Consider the following 16,001-nt stretch of genomic DNA (forward strand, 5'->3'; position numbering starts at 1 on the left):
TATAAAGATAACCCCATTATTAAATGTACTCATTGTAAATATTAATGCAAAGAGACTGTACATACTATGCTGGAATCAATCCACTCTGTGTCAGACATTTATTTCTTAGTTCCATGATCTTGTTTCTGCCTAGTACATTGCTCTTGCCAACATTCAGGCTCTGTCTGGCCTTTCAGAGCTATCTTCCAATAATGTAGGGAAGAACAGGCTTCATCTGCAAAGTGGCACATAAACAAAGTTATTTCTGTACTTACCCAAATCTTGCACACACTTAATGTACACAAGCTCTTCCTTAAACCTGCAAAGTGTAAGAAGGTATGAATATATAACACTGTATGTAGGTACTGATTGTAGCAATTAATTTATATTCTAAATAAGCACATTTTCCCATCTATTAAACAAAATTTCCTTATTCTGAATGGTTCCTGTATACAGAGATAGTGTGAAGATGAAGGACTTTAGCCTGGATCTTAATCCTGTCTATCCTCCCTATCCTGTTATATTTCCCTGTTTTGTGGAGCTCACAAACAGATTGTGGGTTTGATCCCTGCGGGCCATTCATTTAAGGGTTGGATTTGATGATCCCTGTGGGTCCCTTCCAACTCAGAGTATTCAGTGATTTTGTGATTCTGTGGTTGTTGAATTTGTGTGTGAACTGCACAGGTAAATGTGTGTTTAAGGTAAACATGTTTAAATTAGAAATATCTCACCTCATAACCTGAAGATTTCCACAATCTTTAATTCCAGTTTGATCTTTTACTTACACTGAGCCAATGTTCACCTATAAAGCACATTTGGTGTTAGTAAAGTGAACCTTAATAATAAGTTAATTCAAAGTGATCATCTTCACTGTGTTCATAAAAGGGGAGTGCAGCACAGCAGTGGTTAACCTGCTGTAAAACTAAAATGATGGACTTGTCAAGATAAATATAAAACTGGAAATAGACACATAGGTTGGTGTTAGGCTGCATATAAACAGTGTACATACAAGCAGGTAAAAACCCAGAAATGTTGTATGAGGCAGAGATCCCGCAAAACACTATGAGGTGTGGTGGTGGATACCGTTCATTAATGTAATGATTCAGAATCCGTGAATTGTGGTGTGATATGTTTGAAAGAGGTGGCTGAATCAATTTTGATTTTTTTTTTTTTGGTTAAAGAACAGAAGATCAGATTTATGTGGTTGCAAATATTTTGTTACTGGGGGGAGAAAAACTGCAGCAATACATTTTAACTGAATCTTTTAGATTGGCAATATATGTACCTTTCATTCTAGTGAGCACTTCCAGCCCTCAAAGGAAAAGACATTTTTAAAGCTGTATCAGTGTCCTCACTTCCTCAAAAGTCTATCACTGTTTTCTGTATAGTCTTGATTTTGAGAATACATAGAAACATGATAACTGCAGCTACTTTTTAATGAAATGTTGCCTCAAGAGGACAGCAGGTTTCAGAGGGCTTGTCCAAGGGTTCTTAAGATAGTGGCTTTAATCCATAAAGCTTTCAGTAATTTGGACCTCACACTTCTACACAATTAAGCGCATAAGCATTTGGCATTAAGTCCATCTTGATTTTAAAAGGCAGTTCCTCTTATCAGAGAGTTTTCTCTAAGTGAAGGCAGACTCTGCTACTTTACTATCTCCTTGAAACCTGCTTTGCCTATAAGTATGTGATTTTGATATTATTCTCAGAAAGCTGAATATCTCCCTACCCTCTCTTTCATGTTCTTCAAGAGACAATAACAATTTAGTGTAAATGCGTGAGCTATTGTGGATTTGTTATTGTAGATGGTGAATATTATTATGTGCCCTGTGAGCAGTCAATTGTATGTGGCATATATTGCAGATTTATATCTTGTCTGCTTAAAACACTATGTGAAATGCCTAGAGACAGGGTTAGCTGCTTAAGTTGTAGCTTCAAATAAATAAATAAATACATTAAATAAATAATTGAAGCAGGCAGTTTCAGATAATAAAGAGAGATGGCTTCTGGGTAGAAAACTCTGTAAGTCTTACAGCAACAGAATCTTTAATAAAGAAGGTGAAATAAAATTCCCAAATAATTTCTTATCTGCAGATAAAATAAAAAACTCCAAGCACCCAAACTAGCAGGACATATACTTGGTGAATTAGAATCTTCTTTGTGTATGGTATACAACTAATTACTAGGGAGCATTTTCTTTATCTCTAATTTCTATTTAATAGCCACTGCACTTGTCATTGCAGGTATGGTTACAAAAGTATGGCTACCTTCCACCAAGTGACCCCCGAATGTCGGTGTTGCGCTCTGCAGAAACCATGCAATCAGCTATAGCTGCCATGCAGCAGTTCTATGGCATTAATATGACAGGAAAAGTGGACAGGAACACAATTGAGTAAGTAACCAGTACTGAACTGCTCTTGACTTTTCTGTTTCAAGCAGGGTAAAATAGAACTGGGAAGCAGCAGCATAACTGGAGTATCCAAATAGTGTTGCAGCTTCAGATGGGGAGGAAAATTGTTTCTCTCTTCCTTGCCTTTTCATTTTCTTCAGCTTTTTTATTTCATGGTAGCAGGTCATCACCTGCCTAACTGATGTCTGCCTTTGGGCAAGTGATTGTAAACAAGATATCACAGGGTTACCTAAAGTAAGGACCAAAAGGTCATCATTGTGAAAGGGAGAAAAAGTATTTGAAACTGGCAAGAATCTGTGAAATGAATCTCAGTTGAAGGAGTCCTGTTTTACTGGAAAATCTTTAGTGTAAATTTCTTTATTCTTATTTATTCAATTTGGCAGACTCTACTGGCCCATTTGTTTTCTAATGGTTTCTAGTTACAAAAAACCAGGTGTGGTGATTTTAACATGCAGTAAAATTGAATTAGTTTTGCATGCCCTTTGAGATTCTGAAGTTGTTTCAGGCTCTGTGTCTGATTTTGGTGACAGAATGGACACAGAGAAACTCTGTGAAAGAGCTATTACAGGACACTTTCAAACAACTCTGTACTATTCCAAATTTTAAAAATGTCCCCAAAAAAAACCCAAAACAAAAAACCAGGGACTATTAATACACAATTAAAAGAACATATCTGGGATTAAGACAGCAGGACCAGGGCAGTGATTATGCCCCTGTACTTCACGCTGGTGTGGCCTATCCTTGAATCTCCCATTCTATTTTGGGCCGTTCACTGCAAGAAGGACATTGAGGTGCTGGAGTATGTCCAGAGGAGGGTAACATGGCTGAGGAATGGTCTGGAGCATGAATCCTGTGAGGAGCAGCTGTGGGAATTGTGGCTGTTTAACTTAAAAAAAAGGGGCTCAGGGATATGTTACCACTCTCTATAGCTACCTGAAAGGAGGTTATAGCTAGGCAGGGGTCAGCCCCTTCTCCCAAGTAAAAAGTGACCTGACAAGGCTCAAGTTGCACCAGGGGAGGTTTAGATGGATATTAGGAAACAGTTCTTCACCTACAGAGTTGTCAAGCATTGAAACAGGCTGCCCAGGAAAGTGTCGATGTGGCACTTAGGGGCATGGTTTGATGGTGGATTTGGCAGTGCCATGATAATGGTTAGAATCAATGATGGTAGAGGTCTTTTCAAATTTAAACTATTCTCTGATTTGGAGTGCTTGTTGGACTCATTTCAGTTAAATTGTGATAAAGGTTATCTTGTGATTTCAGAAAAAGTTACTTTGCTTGAAAAGCAAGCTATAATTCAATAGTGCTGTCACTGCATATCCAACACTTGCTTCAGTGAAATATGCTTCTACTGCTCTTACTGCTCTAAAATCCTTATTGGAGGAGGGGGGGGGAACTGTCCTTTATTTCCCTTTTACCACCCCCAACCTGATGTGTCATCTTTTGTTATTCTTTTATGGTAAAGTAGATGACATTAATGATCTTTCTATCATTTAGAGTTTAGGGAAGAGACTACACAAAATGCTGTCAGGATTGGAAAAATCATTTTATTCCACTGACACATACTCCATTGCATTGAAAAGCAATAAAACAAAGCAGATTTTGTGGCTGCCCTCAGGGGAGGTGAGTTGATCACTCATCTCTCAGTTTAGGAATTTAAAGGACCACAGACCATGCAGTGCAATAGCAGTAAATGCCTTGTGAGAGAGCCATGCTCAAAGTATGTTTATGGTCCTCTGCAGGGTGAGGAGTCTGTGCTCTTCATAGAGCTTCAGTGACTGATCTTTGAGGAGAGAGTGCTGCCAGTAATAACCAGGACCCTTTTCAAGACACGTTAGTAGCAGCTTTGTCAGAGACAATGTATTTCACTAAAATAGTCTGTTCACAGCAGCAAAAAAGAGACAGAAAGGGGTAACCTGAGGGAAAGCAGAGGCCATCTCAATTTATAGTATGAGCTGGAGAATTGAAAAACAAAACCAACCCAAAATTCTAAACTCAAATGGAGATGGTTAATGTTGCTAATTTGGCATTTTGTCCAGCAAGACTTTCTACACTTCTGCAATTTAAGAGAGCAAGAAATCCATCTGTGCAGCAATCCAAAATATTAATCTTGTAAAGTGGTGAATATTGAGTCTTCGAGATCTTTTGATGCATGATTTTCTTCTACACAAAAAGATACATTAATATATTGCAGTTCTTAGATACATGTAACTCATGCTGGATGAATGCGGCATTTACTTAGATATTTGGAGTCACACTTACTTGAGTCAAGTTAGGAACAGAACAGACTCTTAAAGGCTTGTCACACTTACATTGGTGTTGAAAAAGCAAAGCAATAAAAACCTGATTTTTAACTAAATTCTCGCCTCAAGGTACCATCAGTTCACATCACTGAATATTCATGGTGATATGACTGCATAATAAAGGGTAGATTGTTTTTCAGTTGTTCATTTGTGGCATTATTTTGTAAATTTTTGAATTTTTTTTCCCTTTCATTTACACAGAAAGTATATATACTCTTTAGGTCAGAAATATGTGACAGTTTGTAATTTGTTTCTCTGGGATTAATATGCTGTAATAATTAACAATGCTGATGTTCCAAATACTAAATAAAGCAGGAACCTCATTAAAAATATGTTCTCATCTTATGCAAGAGGATTTACCTGCTTCTTTGACACATCTTGAGAAGAGATTATGATGTGCCTCTTTGTCTTCAGAAGGACAAACAATTTAAAAAGTTATAGTAGCAACTTCATAGGAACTAACTTTGGTGGAATTAACAAAGAAATAATGTCCTACAGCATCAGCACCATCAAATGTCTCCTGGGGGGATTTTGCTGCTCTGAAAAAAAAGATAATCCCTCAATGAATATTTTGGTATGCTTAAATATGAACAGTGTTCATCCTCTCCCTACTACTCAGCATTCACTTGGTTTTGCTATTTTTTTTTTCTCAAGTGTCTTGGAAAGAATGATACATGCTCTCCAATGATACTCACTACTCACTCTTCCAGGGAAGAGTGAGTGGTAGGAAGAGACATCCTTATAATGGTGTAGAAATGTGGGGGAGGTTCTGAATGCAAGTACCATGAGAATGGCTAACCCAATGAAAATACTGTCTAATGTTTGCATGGAGTGCCACAGTATTTTCTGTATGTCATTTATATATTACCAAACACAGTCAATGTTTCATGAAAAAAAGACAGTTCTAAAACTGGACCCACTGTCTTGGCATCCCTAAAAGAAACATTGTAGAAAAAGACTAGTTGTTGTCTTCTCTTAAAACTGCTATACATATTCCCAAGACTTCTTTTGCACTTTTGAGGAGTACACTGCAAACTTCCTGATATACAGGTGCAATGGTCATGTATCAGATACTGACTAAATCTGTGCAATAATAACGAAGCTTTCATTTTATTCTAATGTCATCCTTTTGAAATAAATGGCAAAAATGCTTATTTCAATGCTTAGATGAACTTCTAGTCATGCTCTCTGCTGTTTATATATTAACTATCAGTCACAAAGTAAATTCTGAGCTGTTGGAATTGATCCAGTGGTTTATTTTCTTAGTATATTAGTAATTTTTTTTGTACAAAAGTGTACATAAGGTTGGTACCCCCAGCAAATATCCAATGAGAAGTCTTAAAAAAGGAATCATCAGGGCTGAAATACAATACCTTACATCACTCTTTGACTGTCTCTTTTTACTTACCAAGTGTCAATAAATCCTGTAATAGCAGACTACATAAGTAAAGATGCTTTGAAAGACATTCATAGGGATGTCTTCTCCTCACTACAAGTTTAAGGGTATAATTCAGTAGTTTTCTTAAATAGACATCTATAATTTGTCCAACCACTAAGTTGAGTTGCAGTAACTCAAGCTGAACCTTCTCTTTTAGTTTCCTTTTTTGCTATAACTCTGTCCCAAAAAAACCCCCAAAGCCCAACAACAACAGAACAATTGTGCAACCTTAGCAGCAATTTTGATAAGGGATAAAGCAGTTTGGGCCTTCAACCAAATTTATAATTTTTAATTGTCTGATTCTGTGAGGGTAAATTTTTTTCTTGAAGGCTTAAGAAAAACAAGAGACAGAAAGAGATTTATCCTCCTAGAAAACAAAAACAAAATATGGTTAGGCAAGTGGCTTGAGATAGAAGTTCAGTTTCATCTCTCTACTGGAAGAGCATCACAGTTTTGCTGCATATTTTTCTTTTAATCTTTCTAGATTTGCTGTGAGTCTAAAATATTTAAATTTTCTTGACATATATAGTTCCATAAGATTCAAACTAATGGAGTTAGAAGAGGAATGTGATGTGACACAGTGTACAGATAGAGAACATTAGTCACAATTAAGCCTCTTTATTGAGTACTTATAAAATATTAATTTTGAAGGGCTGCTGCAGAAAAGATTTCTCAAAGTTCAAAAACAAAGTGATGAAAGAGAGGCAAAATCATTACTTGTATACACCTTTTAAAAATGAAGCATATTTCAAAACATTTCAAAAACATGTCAAAAAATTTAACTCCAACAAACAATCAGGAACATGGAAGACCTTGATCATATCACGTTAGAAGAATCTATATTTGGAAGAACATAGAAATCAATGTTTTATTTGTCAATTCCCCCAAGGGAAGACCATATTATGTGCTAAGTATCTGGAATGTCATGAGCATTAATGATAATTACTAAGAGAAGTCTTCCTCCCAATGTGTGTCAGAACAATTACTGTTGAAAAATAAATTAAAATTTTATAGAAATCTAAGGAAAATTTATCTGTCTGAAGTTGTTAGTATTTTGCCTCATTCCTGTGCTTGAAAATACTGAGCTCCCATACTAGGCATGCACTGGTTTGTTTAAAATTTGACATCTAAACTTAGCTCAGCTAAGATCTAGGTGATAGATTTGGTGATGTACCAAATCTTCAGCTGCAAATTGCATCTTTCCTTAAATTTTACATGAAGATAATTTCCCAAAAGCTACTGAACCATGCCTGCAATGACTTCCATTTGATTTATATTTGGATTTATGTTGTGTGAACTACAGTCCCAGACCTCATGTAACAATAGTAAGAACATTAGTGGTCCAGACAGCACGACAACTTGGAACATCCCTTCTCTGTCCAAGCCAATAAGGGTACAAACATGATGTCCTTGATAGGTACATACTACTTCAAAATCAGTACAGGAAAAAATTGTGACTGCTTGAATTTCATAACATGTTATTTTGGGCCACATTTTGTTTTGTTAAAAAAGGATTGTCAGTAGTTCTAGTAAGATAATACAATGTTGACTTTTGAATCCACATTACCTACTGTTCTTGACATTTAGTATTAGTTCTAAACTGTGAAAAAATTTTTACATTAACACGATTTTCTGTAAGATTATTGAATCTTTTGGCTTGAAAAATTTTTTCAATAGCTTTGAAGATGAATTTTTAAATTCAGAACTTAGAATATTTACTCTTATCTGCTCCTAGCTTGCTAGTGAGCAAACCCTGTTATTAAAATAGGTCTCCATCAGTTAAGCTAAGTAATGTAAGTTTTTTGGAGAAGGGAAAGGGCTAATTCAATGACTTTTAAGTCATTGCCCTTGAAATGATACAACTATGAGTGATATATGTATATGTATATTTTATGCAATATCTTTGTGCAGTGTTTCTAACAAAATATAATAGTTATTTGGTTTTGCTTTATTCCTTGCTTCTTGCTCTTGATGTAGGGATATCACCTTAAGGTGAGAACACCAATCTTTGTTAAGTTTGCATCTTTTCCTGCAATGTCTGTGTTCAGTTTCAACAACATAATTTATAATACCCTTATTAAAAAGTATTATTAACAATGTGTCTAAAAGTTTTTGAAGGTCTGAGCTAATTTCAATCTCATGAAGTGTAAACATATCATTTTAATAAAAGAATATTATTGCCCTTTGGTCTGTAACAGAGGTCTACTTCTTTCCTTCATTTTCTTTCATAATTAGAGCAAATTAAACTTTTCAGTAATATTTCACCCCAAAAATCCCTAATGTCTACTTTGCTGCATTCTTATTTTATTTCAAAAATCAAAGGAACCTGAAGTAAAATTTCAGGGCATTTCAGCAAATGCTGGTGGGATAAGGGTTTTTAGATTTTTGCAGTACAGTCTTTGCAGGCACTAGGGAAAAACATTGTTTTCCTTGTAGATCAGCTATTTTATGTGCCATGCATAAGTATTCTGAATAGAAATAATAACTTATTAGAAACAGGCGATTGTGAACTTGATGTCTCCAGTTAAGGCAGTTAAATCCATGAGTTTTTAGTTCTTGACCAATACTACTTAATAGATTTGTCTCACATCAGTTTTTGTTGGCTCTTATCAGTGCCAGTGGGGTGCAGTCCCATCTTGGTACTATCAAGAAAATTTTCCCACAGGCTGGTGAGCTTAACAACTCCTTGTGCCTTTGAAAAACAGTTTGCTATATTCCCATAGCTACTGCATATATGAAGTGTTACAAGTATGAGTGTACTTTTAAACTACTTCTTACACATTTATCAAAATAAGTGAGGCTGATGATTGACTATTTGCTTTTTTTGATTTTTTTTATTACCTGTGAATGTTTCAAAGGGAATCCACTTTCTGAGATGACATTTGAAATTACTCTCCTGTCATTCAATCACACATATATACAGCTGCTGTGTGTACATTTATTTACAAAACAATACCAGTTTAATGATCAGAAGTTTGTCCATGAAAGCCTGAAAATAGGGTATGACTATTCTTCTGTTAAATGTCATTGGAAAACTATAGCTTTTACATAAGTAATTGTTTGGCATGATAGAAATACATTAAACTGGAAAAAGTAACAGGAGATTTGTCTTTTACTTATACAGTAAAAGACTTTAGCCTTACTCTCTTCCTGATGGTAAATTGTCCTGCAGTCATTCAACTATAAAATAATGACTTTATAGCTGTATTTTCTTTGAACTGAATAGTGCCTTACACTACAAGTGAGAAACAGTTCAAGAATATTACTGTGTAAATTATACTTTTGAATTAGATATTATCTTAATTATAATATGTTTGAAATGTTGGCTAGTTTCATTTTTCTTTAAATATTGGAAAACAATGAAATACTGAAGAGCATTGTAGAAATACAGCTTTATCTGGGAAATCTGGTGCTGCTGAAATCATCTTTTTTATTGCAAGAGATTTAGATTTTTCAGCTTGATTTTGTGCAGAACATTAAATATTCTGAAGAAATAATTCCTGAGTTAAATATCTCCATTAGGAGCTTACAGTTGCAATGAGATACTTCTCATTGTGTGGAAAAAGAGTAAGATAGAAGAACTTGGTAGTATCAAAAAGGTAGCAATTTCAGTATCTTGAATTAAAAGAATGCCAACAGTCTTTTGTATTTATTAGTTTACTATGCTCTATAAATTATATGTACAGATAATGTATAATGCATGTTTTTATTAGGGATGCAGTGGCTATGATTTTTCTTCCATGTTGCTTTAAATGTGTGGTGCTGTTTCTTGCAGCTGGATGAAGAAACCTCGATGTGGTGTGCCTGACCAAACAAGAGGTAGCTCCAAATTTAACATTCGTCGGAAACGCTACGCGTTAACAGGACAGAAATGGCAGCACAAACATATCACTTACAGGTACCAAAGATATCCCTATAGGTATACAAATGTCACTAACAGTGATGACTTTCCATCTAAAGTAAATATAAATTCCTGAATGGTTTTCAATACTTTGAGAAGTTTATTATTACTGTATATATAAAAGTGCTATAATGGATACCTCCTATAAAGTATGTATGTGCTGCATAAGAACTAAGTTGTTTTCTTGGATTAAAATTGCGTGTATTTAGTAGCCAGTAAATTCTACAAAACTTACAGCATAAATTAAACATCCAGTACTTCCTTAGGGTTACCTTTCAACTTTCTTGGGAACTGCTCAGGGAATAATGCTCTGAATCTAGGAGTATGTAATGAAACGCAGATTTCTAATTTAAATATGTAAAATAGGGTATTGAAAGGAGTCAGTCTCTGCAAAATGTAGGTGCCTATGGGTCTGTTCTAAGTAGAAATTAATTTGATTATAATTTGATGAGTCACTGACCCAACCATTTCCAGTCTAGGTGATGATGGGCATAGGAGTGTGTGCAGGGCAGTACATCTGTATAACTCCTGAGTCTGGCGCATAGTTAGCACTGTGTGCCTACTGTCAAAACTGAGGCCCTGAAGGGAAAGTTAGAGGGAAACTTTCAAGATGTACTCGCTAGAGCTCTGCCAACCAGAGAAAGTGTCATCATGTATATAATATAAAATCCATAATCTATCAGCAAACCAAGGATTCCAATACAAACTGTTGGAAAATTTACACAGCCTCATCATGGATTCCTGTAATATCTAACAGGGGTAAGTTCTGAGGGATAAAATAGTTTTCAAATTCATTATCTGGTGCCATTATTCATGAACCCATACAAGTATTAAATTTAAAGTTCATAAGACATAATTGTGATATAGATTGTTCCTCATACACTGGTGAAGGTATAGTTTCATTGGTAACCCTATGTCACTACTGTGGTTTACAACTGAATTAGAGAATTCTAGTGTAAGACATTACATTTTGATATAACATCAGCCAATAGACAGCTTGGGGTTGGTATGTTGCATTGGCTGAAGTCCTTTATTGTTAATGTAAATGTAATTTATAGTTGGTTAGAATAAAAATGCCCACCTACAGCACTTTATATCTATTTGCATTTTAGAATTTAAATGCAGTGTGTGCATAATTAGGAGGCATCTACTCATATGTGTGGTTTTCTACCACTCTGATTTGTACAGAGTCTGGTTCCCTATTTCATTACAGGATTTTTTACAACAGTCTAAATCCTAGCCCTTGTATATCTTCTGGAGTGTCACCCAAGGCATTAAACCAAATAACAAATGAAGGTGTCCAGTATTAAACTAAGTGACAACTATCTAGTAATCTTTCTCACTTTGAAGAATTTATAGCAGTTCTTTATCTCCTGCCTCCCCTCTTTGAAAAAGCTCTCTCTCTCACTTTGATAAGACCTCCAGTCAAACAGAGCTTTGAAGTGAATAAGTCTGTAATATTTTTTGCAGTGAATTACAGTACAAAATATATATAAAATAGAAACCCTAAATTTGATTAGAATAAAAAAAAAGGTGTTATATTATCTTTTTGAATTAGAAAATAACCCAAAGGAAATAAAGACCAAAAAAAAAAAGAACTGAGATTCTTTTCACACTTCTCACCAATTCCCTGCTTACAGGCTTAGGACATATTAAATTAATGACATTTAACCTGCTTTGTTTCCTAAAATTTTAATCATATGTCTAGTTTCATTTCTCCATTTTTCTGTGCCATTCCTCAGTCTCTTTATAACCTGCAGGTTTCCAGCTGCATTCTGTGCCTTCCTGGCCAGTGGAACCTTGCAGTCTGAAGTGTGCTTGCTAACCCAGTTTAATAATTCCTCCACAGAAAGAGCAATTTCTCCTTCATTTCAGTGCATGCTACAGCTTACAATTTTTTGGAAACCAAAACCAAAACCCTACAACAAATATTCTCAAAAGCAAGCTCCACCATTCCTTGCCCTGAAACATTTCCATATTTTCAATGTGTAGTTTTTCCACCTGAAACAGTTCTGCAATATTTCAAGATGGAGTTCCAAAGAAGCGACTTAAAATTACAATTATAATTAGTTACATTCATAATGTATTTTTTCCCCATATTACATTTTGAACATTTTTTATGTCCCTTTCACAACATATTAAATTTTGGACTTAGGTGATATTTATTCTTAGAATGTAATGTGTTTACAGAGAGAACCAAAATACAGATTTCCAGCATTGGAAACATCCGCATGGAATGTGCAATGGGCTGCATTAATTATGCTTGCTCTCCCTCAGGGAATGCATCTTTCTTTTCATTTGAACTGATGTGTGATGTTTGTTAGAATTTCTGTTTCTGATGAAATTACCCAGTTTACAGTATTTTTCTGCCTGGTATAGTTCATACTGATAAACCTTGTGAACATTATTAGTACATATGCTATAGAATAACACCCCTTTTACAAATAAACATAAACTATTTGAAACTTTTTACCAGACAGAAGAGTATAGGGGTGAAAGAGAACATCTAGGGTACAAGAAAATTACAACTCCATTACAGAAAAAGCTGCAAAGATCTTAATGATATAGTCCCAATCTTCCTTAGTATTTTAGGCTGTATGAGGTTACACAATGATCTCTGAACATTGTACAGAATCAGAGAAGAAATTTAAGAAAGCTATGAATGGATTTTTAAAAATTAAAGTTTTTTTTAAAAAATTTAAGGGGTATTTATGAAGGCACATATGATTCTCAAAAATATAGTCACCTTCTCTTTAGCTAGAAAAGTAAATAATCCAGTAATTTAAAGAAGGAGCAACAATGTGAATCAATAAAGTTTTCACTTTTGTAAAAATAGAGTATAAATATTTATATGTCAAATTTAGATAAATATTGAATTTGAAGCACTCCTCATCAGAATTCTGTGCATAATATTCATAATCTGAACTCCAGCAGTCAGTAATTTCTCAACTGCCCAGATTATTCTATCTGCAAAATACTTTTGCAAGTAAAATTGGAGAATATTCTGTAAAAATAAAAGATTTGTCTTGATTTATAACCATGAGTTAGAACTTGTAATGATTTAAAATAAAATAATAATTGAAGATCTACCCTGATTTGTTTTTTCTTGTTTAAGTAAGGAAAAAACAATTTTAATCAATCAGCAATATGTAATAAATTTAATTGGTGCAGGAAACTTAGCTGTAGATAGTCAATAGCTTCATCCCAAACCCACTATAAATAATTTCACCTTTTTCTTGACTTCAGTGGACAATGGGTCAAGCCCCAGATAATTGTCATTTTTCTTTTACAAATTAGATATATCCTGGATTTCATTTCTGAAAGAAAATGAAAGATTTGAATGGGTCTAACTTCATGCTGTTCAGATAAATGAATGAATGCTAGCTGGGAGCTTCAGTATGCAATGAAAAGTCTTATCTGGCTTTTAAGCAATAGACTATGCAATTTCTATAGTCTAAATGGTCCATATTGTGTAAAATATGGAGAGATAATTTCTTCTTGGATATTTGAAATACACTGTAAAAAATAAGGAAATACTGGATTAGGAAAAACTTTGAAAATACTGTTGATTCATAGTAGCAATTTTTTTAAATGTATTAATACAAAGTAATATTTAGAACCCATTCCGTGTTTATGTTGCATGTTATTGATTTTAGATTACCTAGTAGCATATTATGACATCAGATTTCTCAAAACAGCTTTCCTATAAAAACATTTGGCCATCAAGTATTTTACTAATCTTGGGTTTTTGTCTCAGAAATATCTTCTCTTTCACATTTCATCTTCTTTTAATGAATGTTGAGGAGAATGAAATGAAAATGAAGAGACAAGATAATTATAAATTCTTTCAATCATGGCAGCAGTAGGTAGAAAATCAAACCCACAGAAAGTCAAAAGTGGTAGTTCTGGTTTAGGTTTAATCAACATGAGCAAGAGCCATAGGAACCAAGATAGCACTCTTCTTGGTCTATAGCTACAAAGAGTCAGCAAACTGAAACTGGAAAAAAGTTGAAGCTAAAAAACCTTACATGAGAGATTAGTGAAGCAATTTCATAGAAACGAATTTCCAGAGAAATTACGGTGCAAAGTGAAATATGTTTTTTGCCAGAAGTAATTTATTGCTTTCAATAAAAGTTATAGTGTGATTAAAAAACAACCAACCACCCAACCAACAAAAAAACCAAACAAACAAAAAAAAAAAAAAAAAAAAAAAAAAAAAAAAACATGAAAACAACAAACAAACCTTCAAAGTTTTGCTTCAGTTTAGGTTTGATTTACATCAATGACAATAAAAAGGTTGTGTCAACGACTTATTCAAATTTAATATATGTTTCAATTCATTTTTCTTAAACAGTTTCATATCAGGCACAGATCTTAACTAGCTTACTTCAAACAGATTATTGACTGCATCTTTTTACCTACTCAGTTGAAACTCCTGCTCTTTCATCTATTTAAATTTCAAATTACTGCTTTTACACTGTCAAGTGAGGTATATCCTGACAATCTTGCAAGGCTCCTGAAGCTGTTACAGCCAAAAATATGCCAGTGAAACATGTATAATTTTTCTTTTGGGATATTCTGGGAAAGTAGTGGGAAGGGAAGGAAAACCCAAAGCTTTTCTGAAATCAATAGGACTCAGGATTCTAGAATAACACTCTCAAAACAAGACTCTTCAGGCAGGTGCAGAAATAGTACATAAACGTGAAAAGTGCATATCAGTGATAAAATCTAATTGTTCTTGTGGAAGACATGTATTTTAAAGTTAAAATGCTTGATGAGCTATCAGGTTGAAAATCATGCAAAACCAGCAATGATAACCACAAAAAAGCATAATCAATTGATACATGGCTGTGGTTGTCTAAAAATAACAGCTCTCAAAATTTATAAAAAGTATCTCTCAGTTTATTAGTTGTTAAAAAATGGCATGAAAAGAAATGTTTCATCTTAGAAATTGCCTTTTTTTAGTAACTACAGGATCTTCAACCTCTTTGTATAGTTGCACTGCCAGTCTGGTCAAGGTCAGCTTTAGATCTTTCTCTCATTTGAACTTTGCTTTGAAATGATCACTAGACATTGAGGCTAGGAAAACAATACTTAGAAAAAAGATGGATTTTTATTATAAAGGGCTTTGTCTTGCTGTGTTTTCACCTTGCAATAAGAGTGGTTCTGAATTGTCACGTCCTACACTTACTTCTATTTGAGTTCCATTATCTGGACATGATGAGTGTAAGATACCCAATTCCTGTCTTTTTTGTTTTACTCCTGTGGGAGTTACCACTATTTCAGGTGATTGCTGGATTTAAGTTGTGGATCTAAATAGGAAAGGGTTCATATGAGTCATTATTTGATATTGCATCATAGGTCTAAACTGAAGACTTTTAAATGATGAATCCTAGTATCTCTGGTAATTGATAGACTGTCATTATGAATTGACTTTATTGTACTTCCCCCTTGGAGGTTGTATGATAAACAACATCAAAGAAATGTAAGATAATTTGGGTTTCTGCACTGGTGAATTATTTTAAGCAAGTTCCCAGCAAGACAATTTCAATGTTTGTGTCACTCTTTTAGGATTGAACCTGGATTGTGTTTAACACATTAAAAGTAGACAGTTGTTTCCTGTAAATACTCTTGTATAGGAATAACTGCTGATTTATGTAATTTCTCTTTCAAACTACACTTTTCAGTACAATCTTGCCCACTCCAGAACGTTGGTTTGGAAGCCAGAAATCTCTCTGGTTTTAATTCACACTAATCATTACTCAATTTAACACTAATACAAAACTCCAATCCATTTTTATCCATTTCCTCATTTCACATATAATAGCAGAAGACCCTTCTTCTGTTTACTTAATACCAAAATGGGACTTTGACTAATTACTAAGATTCCTAAATACCAAAAAACAAACAACAAAAAACAAAAAACAAAAAAAAAAAAAAAAAAAAAAAAAAAAAAACAAAAAAAAATCA

At 34.2% G+C, this 16,001-nt stretch overlaps 1 protein-coding gene across 1 annotated transcript in view; it reads left to right on the forward strand.

The window, feature by feature from the left end:
• The window catches only part of MMP16 (matrix metallopeptidase 16), a 174,092-nt gene that overhangs the window by 81,475 nt on the left and 76,616 nt on the right, over window positions 1–16,001 (forward strand). Inside the window, exons 2-3 of the mRNA XM_054636924.2 lie at window positions 2,223–2,371; window positions 9,906–10,028. Of these exons, the coding sequence (XP_054492899.1) occupies window positions 2,223–2,371; window positions 9,906–10,028 (272 nt within the window). The remainder of the gene's footprint in view (window positions 1–2,222; window positions 2,372–9,905; window positions 10,029–16,001) is intronic.

This window comes from Agelaius phoeniceus, chromosome 1 (genome assembly GCF_051311805.1).
Source record: "Agelaius phoeniceus isolate bAgePho1 chromosome 1, bAgePho1.hap1, whole genome shotgun sequence".
NCBI classification, from domain to species: domain Eukaryota; kingdom Metazoa; phylum Chordata; class Aves; order Passeriformes; family Icteridae; genus Agelaius; species Agelaius phoeniceus.